The 23,504-nt window shown below is 37.8% G+C and overlaps 1 protein-coding gene across 1 annotated transcript; it reads right to left on the reverse strand.

Annotated features, from left to right (window-relative positions):
- Positions 1-2,222: 2,222 nt before the first annotated feature.
- Positions 2,223-22,250, reverse strand: LOC108921750 (titin-like). Its single transcript, XM_018731467.2, is given in 27 exon segments — positions 2,223-4,154; positions 4,269-4,307; positions 4,673-4,717; positions 4,943-4,990; positions 5,173-5,740; positions 5,904-5,951; positions 6,076-6,120; positions 6,258-6,311; positions 6,428-6,463; positions 6,593-6,637; positions 6,816-6,914; positions 7,589-7,738; positions 7,933-8,070; positions 8,163-8,270; positions 8,388-8,540; positions 8,674-8,808; positions 9,085-9,225; positions 9,316-9,465; positions 10,562-13,008; positions 13,010-14,117; positions 14,903-15,064; positions 15,635-15,643; positions 18,575-18,601; positions 18,909-18,944; positions 19,457-19,576; positions 19,777-19,950; positions 21,869-22,250. Coding segments are annotated over 23 exon segments (5,511 nt in total). The 5' UTR covers positions 21,891-22,250; the 3' UTR covers positions 2,223-4,154; positions 4,269-4,307; positions 4,673-4,717; positions 4,943-4,990; positions 5,173-5,636.
- Between the last annotated feature and the right edge of the window lie 1,254 nt (positions 22,251-23,504).

Genomic DNA, 23,504 nt, shown 5'->3' on the forward strand with positions numbered 1-23,504 from the left:
AATAAACTTATAAAATGAATGTGATCATGATTTACACACCTGATTCTACTTACCTGTCTGGTTTAACCAATGCAACTTGGGCTTCAGTTATTTATACATTTGCACGACTTGTGTGTTTCTATTACACACACAATTTCCTCTAAAGCAACATATGGAATTGGTCGTTACGCACCTATTGTGTCAGATGAGAAAGAGTGCTTCTCATTAAATAATCATTTTGTGGCAAAACTAGGGACAAGAGGGGTTCACATACTTTCAAGCAGCACTGTATATTAATGTGAATGAATTTATGAACTCATATTCAAAAGCTGCACAAAGAGTTGTGTTCACCGTGCTGTTTGCAGATTTTTATACCAGCAGCACAGTTCATACAATACCAAGAACAAGAGATGACACTTAAACTTTTCCTGCTTTTATTTGAGTACACAGATGGATCGCTGCAAAATTCTATGAAATCTATAGTGCAGTGCAACCTCATGCGCTTCTGAAGAATCACAAAACATCCTGGCATAATAACAGCTTCAGATAAACTACACTTTACTCCTGGCTACGTCTGTTATAGTCTCTGTCTATACAAAGTGTTTGCTAAATAGCTTAACTGTGACTAGTCTGGAATACAGGAGTTTTTAGCATGAAAAGCAGCAAACGAACAGCACAGAGACAGACAAAAAACAAATTTCCTCAGTCTTAAGACATGAACTGATGAACTGTTATCTACAGAGATGACAGTTGCTTTGGGGTATGCATTTTACATTTACATTTACTCGTTTTTTCCATTTAGCACACGCTTTTCTCCAAAGCGACACACATCTCAGAAAATAATTTGTCTTTTTTTGGCAGAAAGACAGATATATGAGATTTGAAATTCTTCAGCCACTAAATAACCACAATTCTTTTCCCCAGTCACATTTAGCCATTAGCTAAATGAAAATCTTGTCATAGAAGTGACACTGGGATGCCGAGTTATTTACCAGCGATCTAGTGAAATACACACACACACACACACACACACACACACACACTTTCAGAACCGCTTGTCCCATACGGGGTTGCGGGGAACCGGAGCCTACCCGGTAACGCAGGGTGTAAGGCCGGAGGGGGAGGGGACACACCCAGGACGGGACGCCAGTCCATCGCAAGCCAAACAGGGCTCGAACCCTAGACCCACCGGAGAGTAGGACTGTGGTCCAACCCACTGCGCCACCGCACCCCCTCTAGTGAAATATGAAAGTGTAATACCACCGTCATAAACGTAGACTCTTTCACAATTTCAGTTGACTGTTGGTCAATGAGATGAAAGAAATGAGAAATATTACACAATAAAGTGAATTATACACACACACATTTTTAGAACCGCTTGTCCCATACAGGGTCACGGGGAACCGGAGCCCAACCCGGCAACTCAGGGCATAAGGCCGGAGGGGGAGGGGACACACCCAGGACGGGACGCCAGTCCGTCGCAAGGCACCCCAAGCAGGACTCGAACCCCAGACCCACCGGAGAGCAGGACTGTGGTCTAACCCACTGCGCCACCGCACCCCCAAGTGAATTATAATTACTATTAAATTAAGATAAACATAAAGACAAAAATGGGCTACATATATATCACTAAATCTCTGCTATAATAGTGAATAGGTAACTAAAAATACCATAAAGACCCTTGTTCAAGGGTACTATTGCAAGAAAATAGATTTGAGTCAGGGACCTTCCAATTGCCGGGCAACAGCTCTAACCGTCCCGACCCCTTGGAGCTCCTGGCATTGGCCAGCCTTTAAAGGAAGAATGATAAATATAGTCCTGCAGTTTTTAACATGCACACGTTCACATTTATAAATTTAGATTATGTTCTCCAAAGAACATATCCTATATAATATTCCAAAGAAACTTGAAAAGCAATGATTTGCCAATGTATACAGCAGGGGGGGTGCAGTGGCGCAGTGGGTTGGACCGCAGTCCTGCTCTCCAGTGGGTCTGGGGTTCAAGTCCCGCTTGGGGTGCCTTGCGGCGGACTGGCGTCCCGTCCTGGGTGTGTCCCCTTCCCCCTCCGGCCTTACGCCCTGTGTTGCCGGGTAGGCTCCGGTTCCCCGTGACCCCGTAAGGGACAAGCGGTTCTGAAAATGTGTGTGTGTGTGTATACAGCAGGGCCTTTTTTACTGGAGTAATTTAGGGTTACGTATTTTGATAATGGGTACTACAGCAGGAGGTGAGATTTGAATCTGGGTCCTCTGAGCGTAAGGCAGCAGCTCAAATCACTATGCCACCTGCTGCTCCCCAAATGTAAATGCATATATCAAACCAATTTAGACAACTTGCTCATAAAAGAGACTACTCTGTAAGACACTTTATTATATGTATATACTGTATATATTCTAGTCACTAGGTTTTTTAAAGGATACCATTTTTTATTTATTCTGGAAGAATACAATTAGTCTAACATAGGCATAATGAGAAAAATATATCAGTCAAATTCTGTCCAGTTCTTATTCAAGACAGAAATCCATTCAGATTGTTACATTTCCCTCGTCAAAGTTCAAACTGACATAGGGCACAGTACTTTTTGGATGCCATAGAAGTTAATAAGCATCTTTAAATGGGCCTGGATTTCAGCAAAGCACAAATAAACATAACGTTATTCATATGTTCCCTGCTTTCATCCTGGCATTTGTAACTAGACTTAACTATTGTTCACTGAAAATAATAGTCACTAAAATACAGAAAAGTGCCTCAAAGTGCATCATAGGTATTATTAAGTCACGAATAGTCATCCGTAAATATCCAAACAACCTCAGACTTAGCTGAAAGCAAGTTTGGCAATAATAATAATAATAATAATAATAATTAGTACAAAAAGTTCTTAGATTTGCTCATGTTTTTATGTTTCTTAAAAATGTTTAATGCTGAACTTTATCTGGCTATATACAGGAAAAATGTATTGCACACTAAATGTTCCCTGTCTTTCAGGTGCAGAAACTGAGGAATGACATTTGTCCCCGTTACAATACTGTCAACCCCATCAATGTTCAGATACTGAGTTCAGCAACAAATTGTTCAGGCTTAAAAATGGTGTCACATCCTACAAAATCTTCATTTAGAAACAAAAAATATTTTGAATATGTAGTAGTCATAAGGAAAATATAGAATTCCACTGATAGTACAAGTAAGACATAGCCTGGTTTAAAAGAAAATAAAAAAATAAAAAAACTTTTACGATTTCATACTAACCTTTGTTGGTCATAAGAGTGATGCTCGTTTGCTCCCCTCATTTATGAAAGCAACAACAATAACTGCATGATCTACAGAATATATAATATGAAAGAGAAAACAAGATCTTAAGAAAGTTGGCTAAAATCTTGCCTCTCCTCTACTATTCCTTTCTTAAGGGTGCATTTTGGAAAATACCAATTTTAACACCTTGAAGATAGAGACAATGCTGAATCAAGGTGTAAAATAATTATGTCCATTGAAGGGAAGGCAAACCATTGTGTTGTGTGTGTGAGACACCACAAATATAATTCAGCTTTGTCATGACACCTTTCTTAGCCACTGCATTCAATATCAGGTCCTCCGTACTGATTAGTCACAGCGTTGAGGGACCATTTTTGTGAAGTGACATAAAGGTATTTCTTGTGTCCATTAAAATGTACTTCCCAAGTACACTCTCAGTATTGGTAAAATCCGTGTTGCTCATTAGACATTTCCAAACTTATGCTGCTAGAAATGTAAACTTATACTTAGTGTGGAATATCTCCACTTTATTGGTTCAGCACCCAGAATTGTGGGAATTATTTTCACCAAAATCTCCATCAGTGTACATGACACCCAAACAGAAAACTGGGTTTGCTCACTTGAAAGTACGAGTTTTTCCCAATTGCAACCACTGCCTGAACAGTAACAGTAAGAAATAGGCTCGGTCCTCGGTCCATGTCAAAGACCATTTCAGACGGTCTGGTTTGACCATAGTCAAGGATCCAGATGCTAAGACCAGGGCTTTGGTTCGAAAGCAGCTTTTCACAAAGCGCCATTACCTCAGTGCCCTGGGGCAAGAACTCTCTCGTCCCAAAAAGGAAGTCTGAAATGTAGGGGCATGAAGGGGAACAGTGGGTACTGGCCATTGGTCTCATCCACAAAGATGCATTGGAAAAAGTGGACATCCGCTGCAAAGTTTCATGGAACAAAAAAAAAAGACACATAGTTGAAGTTTATAGAAGACATTGACATTGTGCACTCAACTGTGCTTACAGCAAAGTGGGGGGGGAGCTCACACTTACCGCTTTCCAACATGTCGGCCATTGAAGTCTCCAACACTTCTAGCAAAGACAACAGAACCATTGTCAAATCACTCAGCTTGATTGTTGTTGACTGACAAGTCATTGGTTATCAAAGATGTACCACAACAACCATGAGGCTAACAGCTAACAGCTTTTCTCCACCTAAATGCTCTTCAGAATTCTGTATGTCGAGAGAATGTTGCGTGCTGGCCTTCTCTCTACGTATCTAGGGTATTATTAAATATATTGACCTAAGACATTTGATTTGGATTTATTCAGCATAACATTTGCTGATGTAATTTGGGTGTTTTAATTAACATAAGAATAGTGGTTTTCCACCATCTAAGTCTTCAGGTAAAATCCAACAGATCATAGATCCAGTGCCTTAATCGGTATGAATTTACCTTTTGGTTTCACCTCTTTGGCGAGTTTCTTCTCAGCGGGCTTATCTGTGGACCACAAAGAACCACGGAAGATGTAAGAAATGCACAGATTTTAATATTTATAATGATAATGTTCCCAGTATTGGACAAGCAGTTGTGGACAGTGTGTGTGTGTGTGTGTGTGCTCCCAGTATTTATTATATGCTATATTAAAATAATTAATATGTGACATGCATAATAATTTCTAGTGTCCACAGAAGTAGCACACGTGATCTGCAGGATTGTATGTACCTCTCTTGATATGGACTGCCTTGGTTTTTTCTTTCAGAACTTTTTTCTCTGAAAAAAAAAAGACAGGCTTTTCTTTCTCTAACAATGTAACAGGGATGAAACTGGGGAAAGTTAGAGGTCTTTTTTAAAATAAATGTTATTAAATTCACTTCTCTTTCTCTTTTGATGGTATTTATTAATGTTTACATTTGTCCTTATTATCCTTCAATAAATTAATGTAAATCAAATACCTTTTCTCGGAATAACTGAACGCGGGGCCAGTTTTTCTTTTTTCTCTGAATAAAAAAAACAGAGAGTACGTCTGTGCCAGGCAAACACACACATTCTTATTTAAAAAATCGGAAAGAAAAAATTATGAAATTGTGCCTATATGGTGCCTTTTGTATTTTTCGCTACTGTGACTTTTTGTACTTATTTCTGTTCCGTAATGTCATGTTCTGAAATGAAAAAGAATCAAATTTTCTGTTGACGCTGTCAGTTCAAGTAAAATTATGACAAAACAAATGAAAAACAACAGAAGAAACCTGGACCCTTTCAGAAACTAGATCTTCTCTTTGGGAAATTCACACTTCATCACTTAAGTCTTTCATTCTTACTTAATTTTCCATGGCTTCAGTACAGAATAATACTGTTGACTATCTAGAAAGACAGTTTGTGAAAGAGCAAACTATGAACTTGACATTTTACAGTATTTTCATTTCTTTACCTTTAAAATTACAGACTTTCCTTTTATTATATTTTTACTTTTACCTTTCTCTGGTGATCTTTCCACTGCCTTCTTTTTAGGAATTTCAACTTCTGAAATATAGATAAATTTTTTGTTCAATTTCAGAGTAAATGCCGCAGTCAAGTCCTGTAAAACAACTCTTAAAATGTGTTAATGGGATAAGGAGGAGGAAAAAGAAAGATGATCAAGAGGTGTAAACTGATATATCATCAAGAAAAAACAGATATTCATTACCATGTTTGGGAGAAATTGGTTGTTTTCCTGCAACAGTGGCATTAGATTCTGAAACAAAAATTGTTTATTTCAGTTTATGTAACTTATTTCATAATTCATTTCACATAAGGAATGCCAAAAGAATTATATACACATGTATAATACAGTATATACACATATAATATTTAAGTACCCTTCTTTGAAGACTGTTCTGATTTGTTTGTGACAACTGCATGACCTTTAAAAAAAATCATAAAATGAACAGGTCGTTATTTTGAGAAAAAATAACTTGAAACCTGAATATGAACAAAATAAAGGTGAATACAAGGACCCTGACAACCCCCACATAAAGTGGGCAAAGAAAGGGAAACCTACCATACCAACGAGGGGGCGCAGGGCAGTACACTGGCATAGGGTCACACCCAGGCCCTGTTGAATTGTGGAAAATTCCAGAAGTGAATTCATCTTCAGTTGGTCCCAACTCTGAAAATTGTTACTTGCAATTTGTTATACATTCAGAATATATTCTGAAGGGCAAGTAGTACCTCTTCTCTTGTAGAGCTTTCTAGTGGGCCCTGGAGCTGGAAAAGAAAAGCAGAAAACAGTAAGGAAAGGTGTATCGTTTTAACTTAGATGTTAATCTTTTTGCATTTCCATGAAACATGATATGTTGATTGATCCATGTGGGGTAACACATTCCCTTGACTTACCTTTTAGCTTAGGTGGCTCTTCCTCTCTTTTATGAATTGCTGTTTCTAAGTATGAAAATGGAAAGACATCTCTCTTTACTGTCAGTTACAGTAATGCAGACATTTGCAGAAATTACTGAGAAAGAAAAAAAAAATATTCTTATGGTTTTCATCTAAGTGATTGAGATTATGATTTATTAAACTTCCGTTTCGAGTCACTGGAAATTCCATTTACATTGATTACCTTTGGGTTCAGCCTCTTTCAGTTTCTCCTCTTTCTTTCCTTCCCCTGCTCTCTTCGCTTTCGAAACCTTCTCCTTTTCATGCTCTTTCTGAGTTTTTGCTGTGGGCAACAGAGGTACAAAGGGAACAATTTAAGTTATTAACTTTCCAATGGCTTAAGAATGTAATTTATTTTTTACAGGTGGTCCCCAACTAACAATGGGGTTACGTTCTGCGAAACCCATCGTAAGTCGAAAATATCGTAAGTCGAAAACGTATTTAATACACGTATGACACACCTCTGCGAGACAGAATGGGAGATGCAGATCGCTGCTGCTGCCCAGCATCACAAGAGAGTATTGCACCGCATACCGCTTGCCAAATACAGTTTCTACTGAATGTCTATCGCCAGCTCACCGTTGTAAAGTCAATAAATCGTAAGTCAAACCATCTTAATTCGGGGACCACCTGTATATTGCTGCAGTGCATTTAAAAATGAAATCAACGGTCCCATGCCCTGTGAACTGCTGTTCATACATATATGCCACGTCTTGGGTACCAGCCTCTGCTCTGATCGAGAAAAAGGTGCATTTTTTCATTTACGGAAAGAATTCAATAGATGTTTACTTTACTCATAGACAGAGAGATAAGAACTTTTTGAATCCTGAAGGAAATTGCAGAATGTGGAAGAAAATTCTTCTCTTTAAAAGTTTAATTTTGTTCTGCCTCCTGGGTATTTACGTGCTGCAATTAAATAAAGCATGTAATGTTTTTTCTTTGATTTCATGGAATTACCTTTAGATTCAGTCTCAGGAAGCTTCTCTACTTTTTCAGCACTGGGCTTCACTTTCTCAGTTGTCACTTCTTTTTTGGGTTTCTCTGCTTTCTTCTCCGGTTTTGCGGATTTCTCCTTTTCTACGTGTTTAGCTTTTTCTGGAGGTTTCTCTGTAGACATAAATATGTTCTCCTTTATGTCTGTTTCACCCCAAAGTGTGAGGGTGATGTACACCTTTCCACCCAGGATGGAACCAGATGATGTCAGCTAAGCTCAGCCACCTGCTGATAACTTCTTTTCTGCTTTAAAATTAATTTTTTTTTCTGAAAATATGTTTTGTCTGCGCTTGAACCCCCCTACTTACCTTTGGTTTCAGTCTCTTCTGGCTTTGCAGCGCTGGGTTCAGGACGTTTTGCCTTCTCTGCAGCCATGTCTTCCCTCTTGGGTTTCTCTGCCTTCTTCTCTGGTTTTGCAGGTTTTTCCTTTCCTGCTCGCTCTTTCTCTGCAGGCAGGAACAGTTAACAGGTAATGACATTTCTGTTGAAATTTTCCTACTTTACATCCACCTGTGATGGTCAGCAGTGAAATGCACACCTCTGGATTCAGGGAGCTTTTCCACCGTGAGCTCAGCAGTGGGTCTGGCCTTTTCAAAGGGTTTGTCTTCTTCTTCTATTCTCTTCTCAGCCATTCTTGCCTGTTTCGCTGTAGATATGACAGGTATAAGGAGGTACTGAAACCGCAAAGCTTTGGTAAATGTTTTTCCGTATTTGTAAATACATATATCATATACATGTACATTTTTTTACACATGAAATTTACCTTTGGGTTCAGTTGGTGCTGCCTTTTCTACTTTGGGTTCCTCTTCTTTCTTTGTTTTCTCTGCTTCCTTCTCAGGTTTTACAGCCTTCTGATCTTTTTGCTTCTCCTCTCTGATTTTTGGCTTGTCCAATACCTTATCCGGCTTTGTTGTTACTAGAGCCATGAAACACGAAATGTTACGTGCTCTTGGCAAATAGAGTGAGGTGACTCAGTGTAGTACAATGCAAGAACTGTGATTTGTGAACATTTATTCTGAGGTGTGTTACTTTGTTGTGTTATTTTTTACCTTTTGGTTCTGTCTCTGTCAACTTTTCCACCTTCAGTTTAATAGGTGGTTTGGCTTTTTCTATGGTTTCCGTCAACATTTTTTCTTTCTTGACTTTTGCTGTATCCTTTTCTGGCTCTTTGACTGTCAGCTTCTCTGTTAGGATACGTTAGGTTATTAGGTATGGAAACAGGAAGAACGTTGGTGAGTATGAACTTTCCAACAGTTCCCAGGATCATTTAAGATGTTCAGATTTTTGGATCTTGAATGGTTAAGTCAATGATAGAACTGTAGTAAAGTCTGGAAAGTTCAGAACCTCAATATTGCTTTGCATTTCATGTGAAGGTCACCAGCACTTGCTTCGATACTATTATGAAGAGTATTTCGCTGTAGTGTGAAATGTTGAAGTCGTGTTGAAAGTGGTTATCTTACCTTTGGTTTCAGTCTCTTTCACCTTTTCCACTTTGGGTTTTTCAAGAACCACATCTTCCTTCTTGGATTTTTCCACTTTCTTCTCAGTTTCAATAACTGTCTCCTTTTGTGGTTCTTTCACAGCTTTTGCTGTCTGCTTCTCTATTGGAACAAACAGTTAACAGGCATTAAAACATGCAGGTTTTTTAAAACTTGTTTTGTCTCAATTATTTGCATTTTTTTCTTGCATACCTTTAGTTTCAATCTTTCTTAGTTTGTCCACTTCAGGTTCAGCAGTATATTTGGCTTTCTCCACAGCCGTCTCTTTTTTTCCTTTTGTCATTTTCATCTCAGGTTTTGCAGCCGTTTCCTTTTCTGGTTTTTCATCTTTTTGTGCCTGGTCTGTTGATATAAACAGATAATGAACATCTCCTTGCCTCTCACTACATGAGACCTGTAGTAATGACGATGAAGTCTCATTACACATCTTGGAATCATGGTAAAATATGAGATATAATATAAAATTTCCTTCAGGAAAAATGATAGACAATAGTATACAGAAGGAAAATATTTTTTAAAACTTTTTTTACAATGCTAGATATTTACCTATATACTGTATGCAGTACAGAGATGGAGAAAACACACTCATTCACTTGTACATACACACACAACGAGCAATGGACCATGCTCTGCAATGAACTGGTGTCCCATCCAGGAGGCACCCTGCATTATGCCCTGTGCTTCTCTAATAGTCTACACAGGCGATTATTGATTATTGACAGTTCACTGTGTAACTGAGTTCAAGTTTTACTTTCACTCATGATTTCAATTGTCTTGTGTTTCTTTGCTTTTTCTTTTTCTTTCTCCAGAGTTAGTTTTTATTTTTTCTTTTTCTTTCTTAGGTTTTCTGATGTGTTTCTCTAATAGTGCAAAATAGGTGGTATAACTTAAATCTGTGCACCTATTAAACAATGCTTCTTGATGTTTTGAAATAATCAGATATTTTTCCTTACTAGTTTTAACTTTTTTAACTCTCATAATTCTCTGCTCGGCTCTTTGTATTATTATTTCCTTTATGTGAATAGTAAATCAAATCACACAAACATTTGTTTGTGCGAAGCCATTCATAACGATATTGCCTTTAAAGTGTACGGTAAACATTTTACGACAGAATTTTTATTTAGAATAAGAGCTTTGTGTTGCCTTTTATATTTCTTTTAGAATTTTTCTAAGCCTTTTTTAACATTTTATGTGCAAATGACATAAAATGTTAATCTTTAGTCTGAATCCTTGTAGTATTAGCATTCATTGTGCAATGTAAGGCTGTCTTTGTGCTTGCAATGCATTTAATTCAATTGGTTGACTTAGTAAGAAGCTTGAATTTATTTATTTATTCATAAATATATCACCAATAATAAAAAAATTAAAGCCTATGCTGCCAAAGAAACACTCTTAAATATCATAACCATGTATGTTATGCATTTTGGATATTTTTTACCTTTGGGTTTAGTTTCTGTTGGCTTCTCCACTTCGGCTTCGACAGAAGGTTTGGTTATTTTCTTTTCATATGGGACCTCCTTTTCCTTCTCCAGTTTCTTTATCTTTTCTGGTTTTTCTTCAGCTTGAACCACCTTCTCCGCCATCTTTGCCTTCACTGGTTTTTGTTCAGGTGGGACCACTTTCTCCTCCGGTTTCTTTGTTATCTCTGGTTTCTCTACTGATGGAACAACCTTTTCCTTCTCCAGTTTTGTTATCTTTACTGGTTTTTGTTCAGGTGGGACCACTTTATCCTCCAGTTTCTTTGCCTTCTCTGGTTTTTCCTCAGGTAGAATCACCTTTTCTGGTTTCTTTTCCTTTACTGGTTTTTCTTCAGGTGGGACCACTTTCTCTTCTGGCTTCTTTGCCTTCTCTGGTTTTTCCTCAGGTTGGACCATCTTCTCTGGCTTCTTTTCCTTCACGATTTTTTTTTCAGGTGGGACCACTTTCTCTTCTGGTTTCTCTGCCATCTCTGGTTTTTCTACTGATGGAACCACCTTTTCCTTCTCCAGTTTTGTTATTTTCACTGGTTTTTCTTCAGATGGGACCACTTTCTTCTCTGGCTTCTTTGCCTTCTCTGGTTTTTCCTCAGGTTGGACCATCTTCTCTGGCTTCTTTTCCCTCACGATTTTTTCTTCAGGTGGGACCACTTTCTCTTCTGGTTTCTTTGCTATCTCTGGTTTTACTACTGATGGAACCACCTTTTCCTTCTCCAGTTTTGTTATCTTCACTGGTTTTTCTTCAGATGGGACCACTTTCTTCTCTGGCTTTTTTGCCTTCTCTGGTTTTTCCTCAGGTCGAACGACCTTCTCTGGCTCCTTTGCCTTCAATGGTTCTTCTTCAGGTGGTACCACTTTCTCCTCTGGCTTCTTTTCCTTTACTGGTTTTTCTTCAGGTGGGACCACTTTCTCTTCTGGTTTCTTTGCTATCTCTGGTTTTTCTACTGATGGAACCACCTTTTCCTTCTCCAGTTTTGTTATCTTCTCTGGTTTTTCCTCAGGTTGAACCATTTTCTCTGGCTTCTTTGCCTTCACTGGTTCTTCTTCAGGTGGGACCACTTTCTCCTCTGGCTTCTTTTCCTTTACTGGTTTTTCTTCAGGTGGGACCACTTTCTCTTCTGGTTTCTTTGCTATCTTTGGTTTTTCTACTGATGGAACCACCTTTTCCTTCTCCAGTTTTGTTATCTTCACTGGTTTTTCTTCAGGTGCGACCACTTTTTTCTCTGGCTTTTTTGCCTTCTCTGGTTTTTCCTCAGGTTGAACCATTTTCTCTGGCTTCTTTGCCTTCACTGGTTCTTCTTCAGGTGGGACCACTTTCTCCTCTGGCTTCTTTTCCTTTACTGGTTTTTCTTCAGGTGGGACCACTTTCTCTTCTGGTTTCTTTGCCTTCTCTGGTTTTTCTACTGATGGAACCACTTTTTCCTTCTCCAGTTTCTTTATTGTCACTGGTTTTTCTTTAGGTTGAATCACCTTCTCTGGCTTCTTTTCCTTCCCTGTTTTTTCCTTAGGTGGGACCATTTTCACTTCTGGTTTCTTTGCCTTCTGTGGTTTTTCCTCAGGTTGGACCAGCTTCTCCTCTGACCTCTTTTCCTTCACCGTTTTTTCTTCAGGTGGGACCACTTTCTCTTCTGATTTCTTTGCTTTCGTTAGTTTTTCCTCAGGTCGAACCACCTTCTCTGGCTTCTTTGCCTTCACTGGTTTTCCTTCAGGTAGGATCACTTTCTCCTTTGGTTTCTTTGCCTTTTCTGGTTTTTCTTTAGATTGAACCACCTTCTCTGGCTGCTTTGCTTTCACTGGTTTTTCTTCACGTGGGAGCAATTTCTCCTCTGGCTTCTTTGCCTTCTCTGGTTTTTCCTCAGGTCGAACCACCTTCTCTGGCTTCTTTGCCTTCTCTGGCTTATCGCCAAGTGCGACCACCTTCTCTGGCTTTGCAGGTTTTTTCTCAGGTGGGACCAATTTCTCCTCGTCTGGCTTTTTTGCTTTCTCAGATTTCTCTTCAGCCGAAACTCGTTTCTCCTTCTCTGGCTTCTTTGCCTTCACTTGGTATTCCTCAGGTAGGGCAACCTTCTCTTTTGATTTCTCTGCCCTTTCCAGTTTTTCTGCAGGTGGGACTACCTTCTCCTTCATTGGTCTCTTTGGTTTCTCTAGTTTTTCTTCAGGTGGAACCACTTCCTCCTCTGGTTTCTTTGCTTTCTTTAGTTTTTCCTCAGGTTGGACTACCTTATCTGGCTTTTTGGTCCGTTTTTCCTCAGGTTGGACCACTTTCTCTTCTGGTTTCTTTAGCATCTCTGGTTTTTCTTCAGGTTGGAAAACTTTCTCTTCTGGTTTCTTTGGCTTTTCTAGTTTTCCCTCAGGTCGAACTACCTTCTCTGGTTTTTTTTCCTTCAGTGGTTTTTTTTTCACGTGGGACCACTTTCTCCTCTGGCTTCTTTTCCTTCACTGGTTTTTCCTCAGATGATACCACCTTCTTCTTCTCAGTTTTTTTTTCCTTTTCTGATTTTTTCTCAGGTGGGACCACTTTCTCCTTCTCTGGCATCTTTGCCCTCACTGGTTGTTCTTCAGGTTGGATCACTTCTTCCTTTACTGGCTTTTTGGCTTTCTCTGGTTTTTCCTCAGATAGAACCATCTTTTCCTTCTCTGGTTTCTTTACCTTCTCTGTTTCTTCCTCAGGTGGGAGCACCTTCTCTTTTTGCTCTGTTTCCTTCTCTGGTTTTTCCTCAGGTGATACCACCTTCCTTTCTGCCTTCTTTGTCCTCACTGGTTTTTCTTCAGGTGGGACCCTTGTTGCTTCTGCTGGTTGTTTTGCCTTCTTTGGTTTTTCCTCAGATGGAACCATTTGCTTTTTCTCTGGTTTCTTTATCTTCTCTGATTTTTCCTTAGGTGGGACCACCTTCTCCTTTTGCACCATTTCCTTCTCTGGTTTTTCCTCAGGTAGGTCCGCCTTCTTCTTCTCTGGCTTCTTTGCCTTCTCTAGTCTTTCATCAGGTGGGACCACCTTCTCTTTCTCTGGCTTTTTGACCTTCTCTGGTTTTTCTTCAGGTGGGACCATTGTTTCTGTTGCTAGTTTTTTTGCCTTCTCTGATTTTTTCTCAGATGGGACCACTTTCTCCTTGTCTGGTTTCTTTACCTTTTTTGGTTTTTCCTCAGGTGGGGCTATCTTTTCCTTTTGCTTCTTTTCCCTCTCTGGCTTTTCCTGAGGTGGGACCATCTTCTCCTTTTGCTCCTTTTCCTTCTCTAGTTTTTCCTCAGGTGGGACCATCTTGTCCTTCTCTGGTTTCTTTATCCTCTCAGGTTTTTCCTTAAATCGCGCCACCTTGTCTTTCTTTAATTCTTTTGCTTTCTCTGGTTTCTCTTCAGATGGAACCACCTTTTCCTTCTTTTTTTCCTGAAATAGGATGACTTTGTCTTTCTCTGGTTTCTTTGCCTTCTCTGTTTTTTCCTTATGAGGGACTACCATCTCCTTCTCCTGTTTCTTTGGAGGCATCTTCTTTTCTTCTGCTGTAATTTGTTTCTCCAGTTCTTTGTCATGTTTGATGTCAATCAGAGAAAAAAAAATTAATTTAATCTGAATTAAACATAATCAGTTTGTTTTTCTCTTGAGTTCAGCCATACTCCTTTCACCTTTGAGTTTAGTCTCTGATGAATTTTCCACTTTGAGTTGAAAAGTAATTTTGACTTTTTGTGTTTTCTTGGATTTTTCTTTTTTTTTTCTAGCTCTTTCTGAGCTTTCACATTGTTCTTGGGTATGATCAAGTATACATGAACTTTTGTAATATTTCTAAAACAATTTTTATTCATTCTTATTTAGTTTGCAAATATGGATTTTTACTCAGTCGTGTTGTGATAAAACACTTTGGCAAACAGATAGCCTGCATGTGGTTTTATGGGTTTGTGAGACAAACAGCAGTTTCACTGAAATTATACTAAATTTTATCTATGTTGCAGGATATAGGCACATAGGAGGCAGAAAGGTGGGTACAGCTGGTACCTCACAGTTCCTGAGTCTTTTAGTGAATATGGGATTTTTGTCTTCTTCAGGGTATGCTATATTTGTATGTTCTCTTTGTGTTTGCATCCCTTAGACATACACAGATGAAGGAAATGGCAAACCACTTCCATTCTCAACCTTTCCTTGGACACCATGTGAGTGGTTGCTATGACTCGATGGCACTTCCATCCATTAATCATTGCTAACTATATACCTGAAGGTACTACACAACTGCCCCAATGAAATATTCAGCCTTATAAATTGCTAAAATTTGTACTGAAGTGTCAATTAAAAAAAAAAAAATTGTTCTTCTTACCCTTGAGTTCAGCCTGTGGTGGTTTCTCCACTATAAATTCTACAGTTGGTTTCACTTTTTCTATGACCTTCTGAACTTCCTCTTCTTCTGACTTCTCAGGTTTTGTAGGCCTTTTTTCTTTTCTGTCTTCCTGGTCCTGGGCAGGTTTTCTGAACCATATATCTGTAGGTACCAGTAAGCTTGTGTTAGTTTATTTCATGGTGGGTACAGGGAACTGAAAGCTGTGCACCTTTACTTTTAATTTAGCATTACACTATAGGGATGTTTCATGAGTATTCTGCTTGTATTACCAGAGTTCCCTAAGTACAAACAAAATACATACATTGTTTTAAGATTGCATTTTGAATGTTGAATCAACAGCTTTTTCACTTCTGATATCTATGCATAAACTGTATTCTTAAAATTTGTATTTACAGAAAGACCTAAATCAATTTATTTTTCATCATCTCAAGGAACTAATGTGTACAAGCTGTATAAAATGGTTTATTAATTTTTACACACAGAAAGCATATTACCATCAACTATCATACCACAGTAAAGTGTAAAAATTTAAATGTCAATTATAACTGGACATTATTCAAATTCATATTTGACTGGTTTTCGAATTTTCCCTTTTAGCCCTTTTAGACTTAAATAAACATCAACTTGCATTCAAATTGACATGCTCCAATTTAATCTTTAAAACAATCTTTAAATCATGAATTCACCCAATAACAGATTAATACTCCTTACCTATTGGTTCTGTCAAAGGAAACAAAGAAAACACAAAATGATAAGGTTATATAAATTCAACAGTTATTTTCATTTTGATACTAAGAAAAATAGTTTTTCTTACCACAGCAGCACAAATTAACTATAAAATATAAAACATTACATGGAAATAATGTAATTTTTCAGTTATTAGGGTAAGCATATGAAAAATATACTTTGAATGTTTTGCCACTGTATGTACCGATCAAAAACATGTGAAAACTCTTCTGAAATGCAATAAAGAAAATATGCCCTTCATTCTAATAATGTAATATATTGTATACACAGTGTGATGTGAAATATGTACTGTATAAGTTGCTCATGGAAATCATTGTATTATTTCACATAAAGCATGAGTGCAAGCCCTGCTAAGCTAAACAATATTTGCTTACAATACATTAAGTGGACCAGTATTAATTAAGAAAGAATACAAAATTTCATCAGTAGATCACTAAAAAACAAATATAAAGTGTAACAATAAAAGAAAATGGATATATAACAAGAAATAAATACAATTATCACAAATGTTTTGTTTCAGATATCCTGAATGCTTTGTGGATATTTATTAAAAGTCCACTTAATGTGAAGTGTTACTTTATATTCTGTGTTACATTTAGCTATAAGCAATCTATAGCTGGAGGTTATTAAAGTTAAGAATTTTTAATACCTGTTCTTCGGTTCTTGACATCAGTAATTGTTTTGTGATCCTCTGCCTTTATTTCATTTTTAGATTTTTCTTCATATTCACCTGCAAAAGTGGTGACTACACCATCTTCTTTGAGCTCTACATCATGGTCAGTGACCACAGTTGCCTGTTGTTTGTCATCTTGTTTTTCAGCATCCGCCCTTTCTTCTCTGTCATCTTTACTTGTATCTTCAGTTGTGTAAGCTATACTTTCATCATTGTCTTCATCAGCATTTTTGACATATTCATCACTGTCCCTTTTCCCCTCATCACTTTCATCATCTATGACTTTGTTTTTATTTGTTTCGCTTTCCTCTTCTTCACCACTTTTATCAGTTTTAACATGATTCTTTTCCTGATCTCTGTAATCAGATTTGTCATAGTCTTCATGGTCAGTGTCATGACTATCATCTGTATGGTGGTCATCTTCTTCATGATCAAGAAGATGATCATCAGAGAGGCTATAATCAGTCTCATGGTCAATGTGGTGGTCATCAAATGTAGCAGGATGAATGTCACCATCTTTACGGTGAATATCATGGACATCGCCTTCACCATAATGACCATCATCACCACCTTCATCATCATTATTGCCAATATCTTGATCATCCTCAGCAGTACCATGACACTCTTCATCTTTACAGGCAATATCCTGGTCATCAGCATCTTCAGAATGGCTGTCATCCTTACCAGCAAAGTCAGCGTCATCATTTCCATGGCCAAAATCATGGCAGATATAATCAGCAGCAGTACGAACATCATCATCTTCAAGGTCATCGTCAAAATCATCCACATTGTCTAGATATATTCCTTCATCCGCTTCACTGTCAACTTCTCCATTCTTCTGAAATTCATCGTTATCCTCCTCCAAAAGTTTAATTTGTTTTCTTATCTCCATTTCAATGTTACGGTCTCTCCTTCCAATTATTTCTGCAACTGTATCATCGAGCTGGTCTGCTTAATTTTTCAAGCATATCTTATAATACAATTATCTTGCAATATAGATATGATAATTTTGCAATGCAGTGCAATTGCAGTCTATTTCAGCACTACAGACTACACACACAGATAAACTGATAATGCATGTTGAGGTTACACAAGCTCTGACAGATGGAATTCAAAGGCAAATTGCTTAAAGCTGACAGCAAAATGGAACAACAGACAGAACAAAATGCATGAAACTTTATTAGTAAATGTGGTAAACATTAAATGGTTAAGATGACATAAATCTGTATCCAGTAAGTATTTTAAAAACTGACAGCAGGAACTCATAAAGTACTAATTAGAACTTGTTAACATAAGTTTTTCCCATAGTCCCAGCGATATGCAGAGAACAGTTTTGGATATGTACATGTGAAGAGCAGTACATACAGTATCTCTTGGCTGATTAGTTCATGTGGTCAACGGAATGTAAGACATGATGTATCAGTGCAAGACAAAAGTGAGAACAGCACAGAGATAAAAATAAATGAAAAACACTGTTGAACACACACACACCATCACACTGAACACATGCTCACTTTAGTTCTTTGCAGTCCAAAAACATGAACCTATGCCAAGAGTAGAGGCTGACTGGGAAAACCAGAAAGAGGGATCAATATACATAATTTCTATGGCTATCTGGCCTATGATTTTTTAAAAACATTTTTCTTTTCACAAACAAACATAATCACAAACAGACACACATTTTATAACTAATTTAAGAGTAATACCAGTTAGAAAACAGATATTAGAAATGTTAAGTGCATACTACCTGGTAAAAGTTTAGTGAAGAGGTAGTTTGCAAAATCACAGTTACACAATAAACAAAATAAGTAACAAAAAAAGAACATTACTCATTACTCATAACGACTGCACAAGACAATAGAAAGATCATGGCACACCATTCCACAATCATTCACATTAAACTCAAAACAAAACCAAGAACCACATGACATCTAGTGATATACTGAGCTTCTGTAAATATGTGTTACACTCTGTTACAATGCAATTTTGTTAACAGAATTGGAATAATATGTATTTCGGGTATTGTTTTAATTTGGTCATTTAATCAATTAGCAAATGTAAAAAAAAAGCCATCCCTAAACCTATGTCTTATTCAACCATCTTGCAAAAATATTTGAGTAACAACAGAAATATTTCCAAACTATTGTTTCTCAAATTTAAGACAAAATTGTAAATGTGGATGTATAAAAATCTGGTTTTGTTAATGTAACAAAAAATGTATAACGACAAACCTTCCTTCTTTGGCGGAAGAAACTCGCCTAAAAAATTGAAGAAAAATCCATAAGTAAAAATGCTAGTTACATTCATGTGATACTGACACTGAAACTGAGTTTTGTGACTTAAGGAAAAAGATAGTAAATTTATACTGACTTGTATTTTAAATAGTATTTACATAAAATTGTGTTTTTTTCCAGACAAAAGGAATTTTCATACACACAAAAAATACAGAAAGAAACAAAAACACAAAAGAATATTAAAGACTTTAAAAATACTAAATCCTACAAGTACATCATAATAGTAGCAAAAATAATAAATTGCAGAGAAAAGTACAAAATAATGACAAACCTTTCCTCCTCACCGAATGTAGTTTAGGACCTAAATCTTAAGAACGGAAGAAAGACAATTTGTAAGAAAAATGCAAAAACAAAATGTACTGGAATACTGAAATAGTGAAATACTGACATACAATTCATTCTGCATTTAACTAGTAGTAAATCCTGACTTGCAGATACAGATTACTTTTAGTTTTCAGATTAGTGGCTGTTGAGAAAACAATTACTGAAAAAAGTTAAAAATGGTTCTTGTGTTGACTTACTTTATAAGCCACTTTGCAGTTTTGTAAAAGCTTAAAAAGTTTTTGAAATATTCCCAAATTGCTGCAGAGGCAGTGAAGGATATATGGCTGCCATATACTGTACTTTAAGAATGTGAAAAGAAAGAAGTACTGAATCAATATATCCAAAATACATTTGTAAAATTGTTGTGTAAATGCTAAATAAAAGCTAGTCTGGATGTATAAAATGTAAATCTGAACAGCTTTAACTCTTATTTATAATTGTATTATTATTATTATTATTATTAGTAGTAGTAGTAGTAGAAAGGTTACAGAATACCTTCTTCTTCTAGTAGGATACTGTACAGAGAGATTAAGGATTCTTTTGTAATGTTTGAGAATTCATCCATTGCTTCACTGACGAGTTCCATGGGGTCAAAATACATTTCACTCATTTCTCCTGAGAACCAGCAAACATCAGTGTTTCAGTTGACTGACTGTGAATGAACTGCACTATTATTGCATGACAGAACAACAGAAATGGCAACAGACTTCAATGGATTTCATTAAAATAATCCATTTCTACACACCTGACGTTTATGCTGCACACCATATTGAAGTATCAAACAAAAATGTGCCACGGTACGAGGTATCGTGTACCTGTAAGTCTTCTGTAGCTGACCAGGTCGAACATGATGGCGGCCGTTGACCCAAGGAAGATAAGTGTGAGGATGGCCAGCCATGGCCAAGGTGATCTCAAAGTCAGCAGGCCTTTGCTCTCTGTGGTTTTCTCAGTGTCTAGGTCAACAACAGGTGCTGGCACCTGAAACACATCTGCAAACCAATATCATGAGTGTGAAAGCAGCCAAGAATGTGTTGCTTTTCGAATTCCAGGCATCGTGAATCTGCTGACCCTGTTGCTTGGGTGTTTTGTGCTGTTATGCTGAAATCCTGAATGAAGAAAAAGAATTTATTGATAACCTGGAAAAAAGTTATATTTGGGTATTACATTTCCATTCTTATCAAACTCTTCCCCAATAAAGTATCGCCATTGTCAGGACCCTATCCTGGAAGTGTAGGGTGTGAGGCAGGGTACACCCTAGATGGCAATTCAGTCCATCACAGGGCAACCACACACATAGGTCTCTCACACATAACACACTAAGGGCTATTAAGAGTCACCAAATCACCTGAAATACATATCTTTGGGCTGTGGGAGGAAACCAGAGTACCTGGAGAAAACTCACAAGAACAGGGTGAAAACATGCAAACTCCACCCCAGCTGAGTTGCATTTGAACCAACATCTGAACACACAATACAGGTGATTTGAGGCACCAACACTAATCCTTGCCCCACGTGCCCCCCAATATTTATATATTGTACACTTGATTGTACATTTTCTCACAGTTGCACTACATACTACATACACTCTGCTGTAAGGTTACAACTCTCCAGATGGATAATGTTCCATACCCTACTTAATGTTATGAAAACAAGGGACACGTTGTGTACAAACGAAGACCAAGCAAAGCTGAATTTATCTGAATTATCTGAATTTAACTGAATAAAAGACCACTCAGGTGTGAGAATGGCTGACTTTGGCAGCTTAAGAGGCTCGTGTGTGTGTGTGTGTGTGTGTGTGTGTGTGTGTGTGTGTGTGTGTGTGTGTGTGTGTGTGTGTGTGTGGTTGGAAACTATTGAGCCCCAGTGGAAACTCACCATGAAGACCACCTGTTAGTGTACTTGCCTGGGACCACTCTGGCCTACCAGGGATTATAGATCTCTGCCAAGCACTTATTCAAGGATCTATTCAAGATGCATAGTGCACTGGCTCGTTTTTAAAAAGAAATGAGGTAATGCAGTGTGGGGTGCGGTGGTGCAGTGGGTTGGACCACGGTCCTGCTCTCCGGTAGGTCTGGGGTTCAAGTCCCGCTTGGGGTGCCTTGTGGTGGACTGGCGTCCTGTCCTGGGTGTGTCCCCTCCCCCTCTGGCCTTACACCCTGTGTTGCCGGGTAGGCTCCAGTTCCCCGTGACCCTGTACGGGACAAGTGGTTCTGAAAATGTGTGTGTGTGTAATGCAGTGTATAAAGAAGAGCAGGAAGTCTTATTGCCACAAAAGGTAATGGTAATGAATAGTGTTAATGCTCAATGTTTCAAGCTTATTTGAAATAGTTAAAAACTGATATATTCCATAAATTACCAATACAGAGCTTGTGTAATAATTTGTACTGATCCTCTTCCAAGTACTGGATGATTTTGCCCCTGCTATATTAACTTTAATAAAGTTTAGTTAGCATCTATTTTTATTACCCAGGTTGTACAGGTGGACCCAAACTTTTGGCTGGCATTGAAGGGTGATGTAGCTTACCATTGTCTTTAATTCAAATCACAATTAATCATAAGCACAATAGAACAGAAATTTTCCCAATATGAACTGTTATTAATGGTATGGTATGATGCACAGTTCTTAAATCACTACGCCCTCTCATGCCAAGTGTTACCATATTGACATTGATTGTAATGTAACCCAGAAGAGCAGTAATCCCAACTGGCAAAGAAGAATCATAGCACAAATGCTTTAACTACTGCACCCATTGGATAGCTAGTACTTTTAGACATCATCTACATAACTGAAATTCTTCCACAAGAAAGTCACAAAAAATTTGATCGCAACCTACAATACTGAAAATTAACAACAACAATAATAATCTCTGGTATATTTCATTAAATTATATTTTATTAAAATAGTACCTTCTGCTGCAGCTTCAGTCATGGTGACTGTAAACCCTGGTGTTTAAATGAGATAAAAGCTTCTCCTTGTCAGTCCTGTTTATATACAGATCCTCTTGTTTTCCAGAAGCAAACTCTTCCAGAGAGCCTTAGCTCACTTGTGCCCTAAAAAATCCATAAAACAAAGTACCGGAATTTTTTGCGAGTGAATTTTGCTACAATTTTTCAAAAAGTGCTGGCATAAAGTCCTTGGTTTGCTGTTAGTTTACAGATGCAGCATAATCCCAGCTAAGCAAAAAAAAAAAAAAAAACGAAAAACGCAGGGAAGCAAAGCAACCAGGACCGGCCGTGGTGAAAGGTGATGTTAGCTGACCACAGAATAATGGTCCGCCTGCCTTCGTATAGAACAGAGAGGAGCGATGGGGTCTTTAAGGTAACCTTATCTGCTTCGGCCCGTTTATTCTTAGAGCTCCCGGGACCAACTGCAGTGCACTTTGCCTTTTAAAGAGAACAGGGTACACGCTGTGGTCAGAGAGGGGCTGGGGGCACAGACCCTCATCATGATCCTCCAGAAGCCTTCTCCTGCATTACACCAGTTGAGTCAGCCTTTAGACCCAGTGACATACAGGGTAAATGTGAGCAATAAATCTGAGAAAATCTGCACATTACTCTGGTTTCTTTTCTAGTTTCAAAAGCATTTATGAAGGGTTTCTTACTTATATATTGCATTATACTGGAGAGGGCTTTGAAATCACTGTCATTTAATTAAATTCTATGTCATATAAGGTTGATCTCAATTTTTCAAAAAAGTCTTTACAAAATTCAGAATCTTGTATTAAGCTTACAGAGATGTGATAATGTGTATTTTACAACTGAAAAACATACCCTGTGTGTTAAGTTTTTAAAGTGTTTAAAGACTGACAGTTGTGGACAGCACAGCAAGGACAGAGGCAGTATGACCAGCATTGCTTTAGACAATGTCTGTGTGTTCTTTATGATTCTTTTGTTTAAATTCATTTAATTATATTTAAAAAGCTTGCATTGAAATTGTACTAAATGCAATAAGAGTGCACTTCACAATTTAGCTTTTAGCTTATTTCACAGCATTTATTCAAATGTTTTATGGCCATATTTCATTCCAAATGATGGTGCTGGTGTATCGCAGAGTTAGAAACTGGTTCTTTGTGTATGTGTGTGTGTGTGTGTGTGTGTGTGTGTATTTCTGCGGGAAAATGCTTCAAAAGGAAGGGCATATGCACAAATATAATACACACCACAATATTTTTCCAGTATGAATCAGATGTTTCTTCTAAGTCCACAAAAGGATCCAAGTATGTATTTATCCAGGTGTGTAAACAAGACAACACTTCCTGGCCTATACTGTACAGTACTGGATATGAACACACTGCTCAATTACGCCCCCTGTCGGTAGTCTTAGCCCTTCTCCTTGTCATAACACCATTTTTGTGTTTCACCTCTTCAGATACAGATTTGCACCCAAACATTATTTCATATTTAATCATCTCTTATAAGTGAACATGCAGTCCGTAAAGATGTCAAAAAAAAAAAAAAAAAATGGATTATGTCCGAAAATAGGAAAGTCCAATGATTGCTATTAAATTCAAATTCACTCGGATTGGTTTTGGTTCAGCGGTTT

The sequence above is a fragment of the Scleropages formosus genome, chromosome 15, assembly GCF_900964775.1.
Source record: "Scleropages formosus chromosome 15, fSclFor1.1, whole genome shotgun sequence".
In the NCBI taxonomy this organism is placed as follows: Eukaryota; Metazoa; Chordata; class Actinopteri; order Osteoglossiformes; family Osteoglossidae; genus Scleropages; species Scleropages formosus.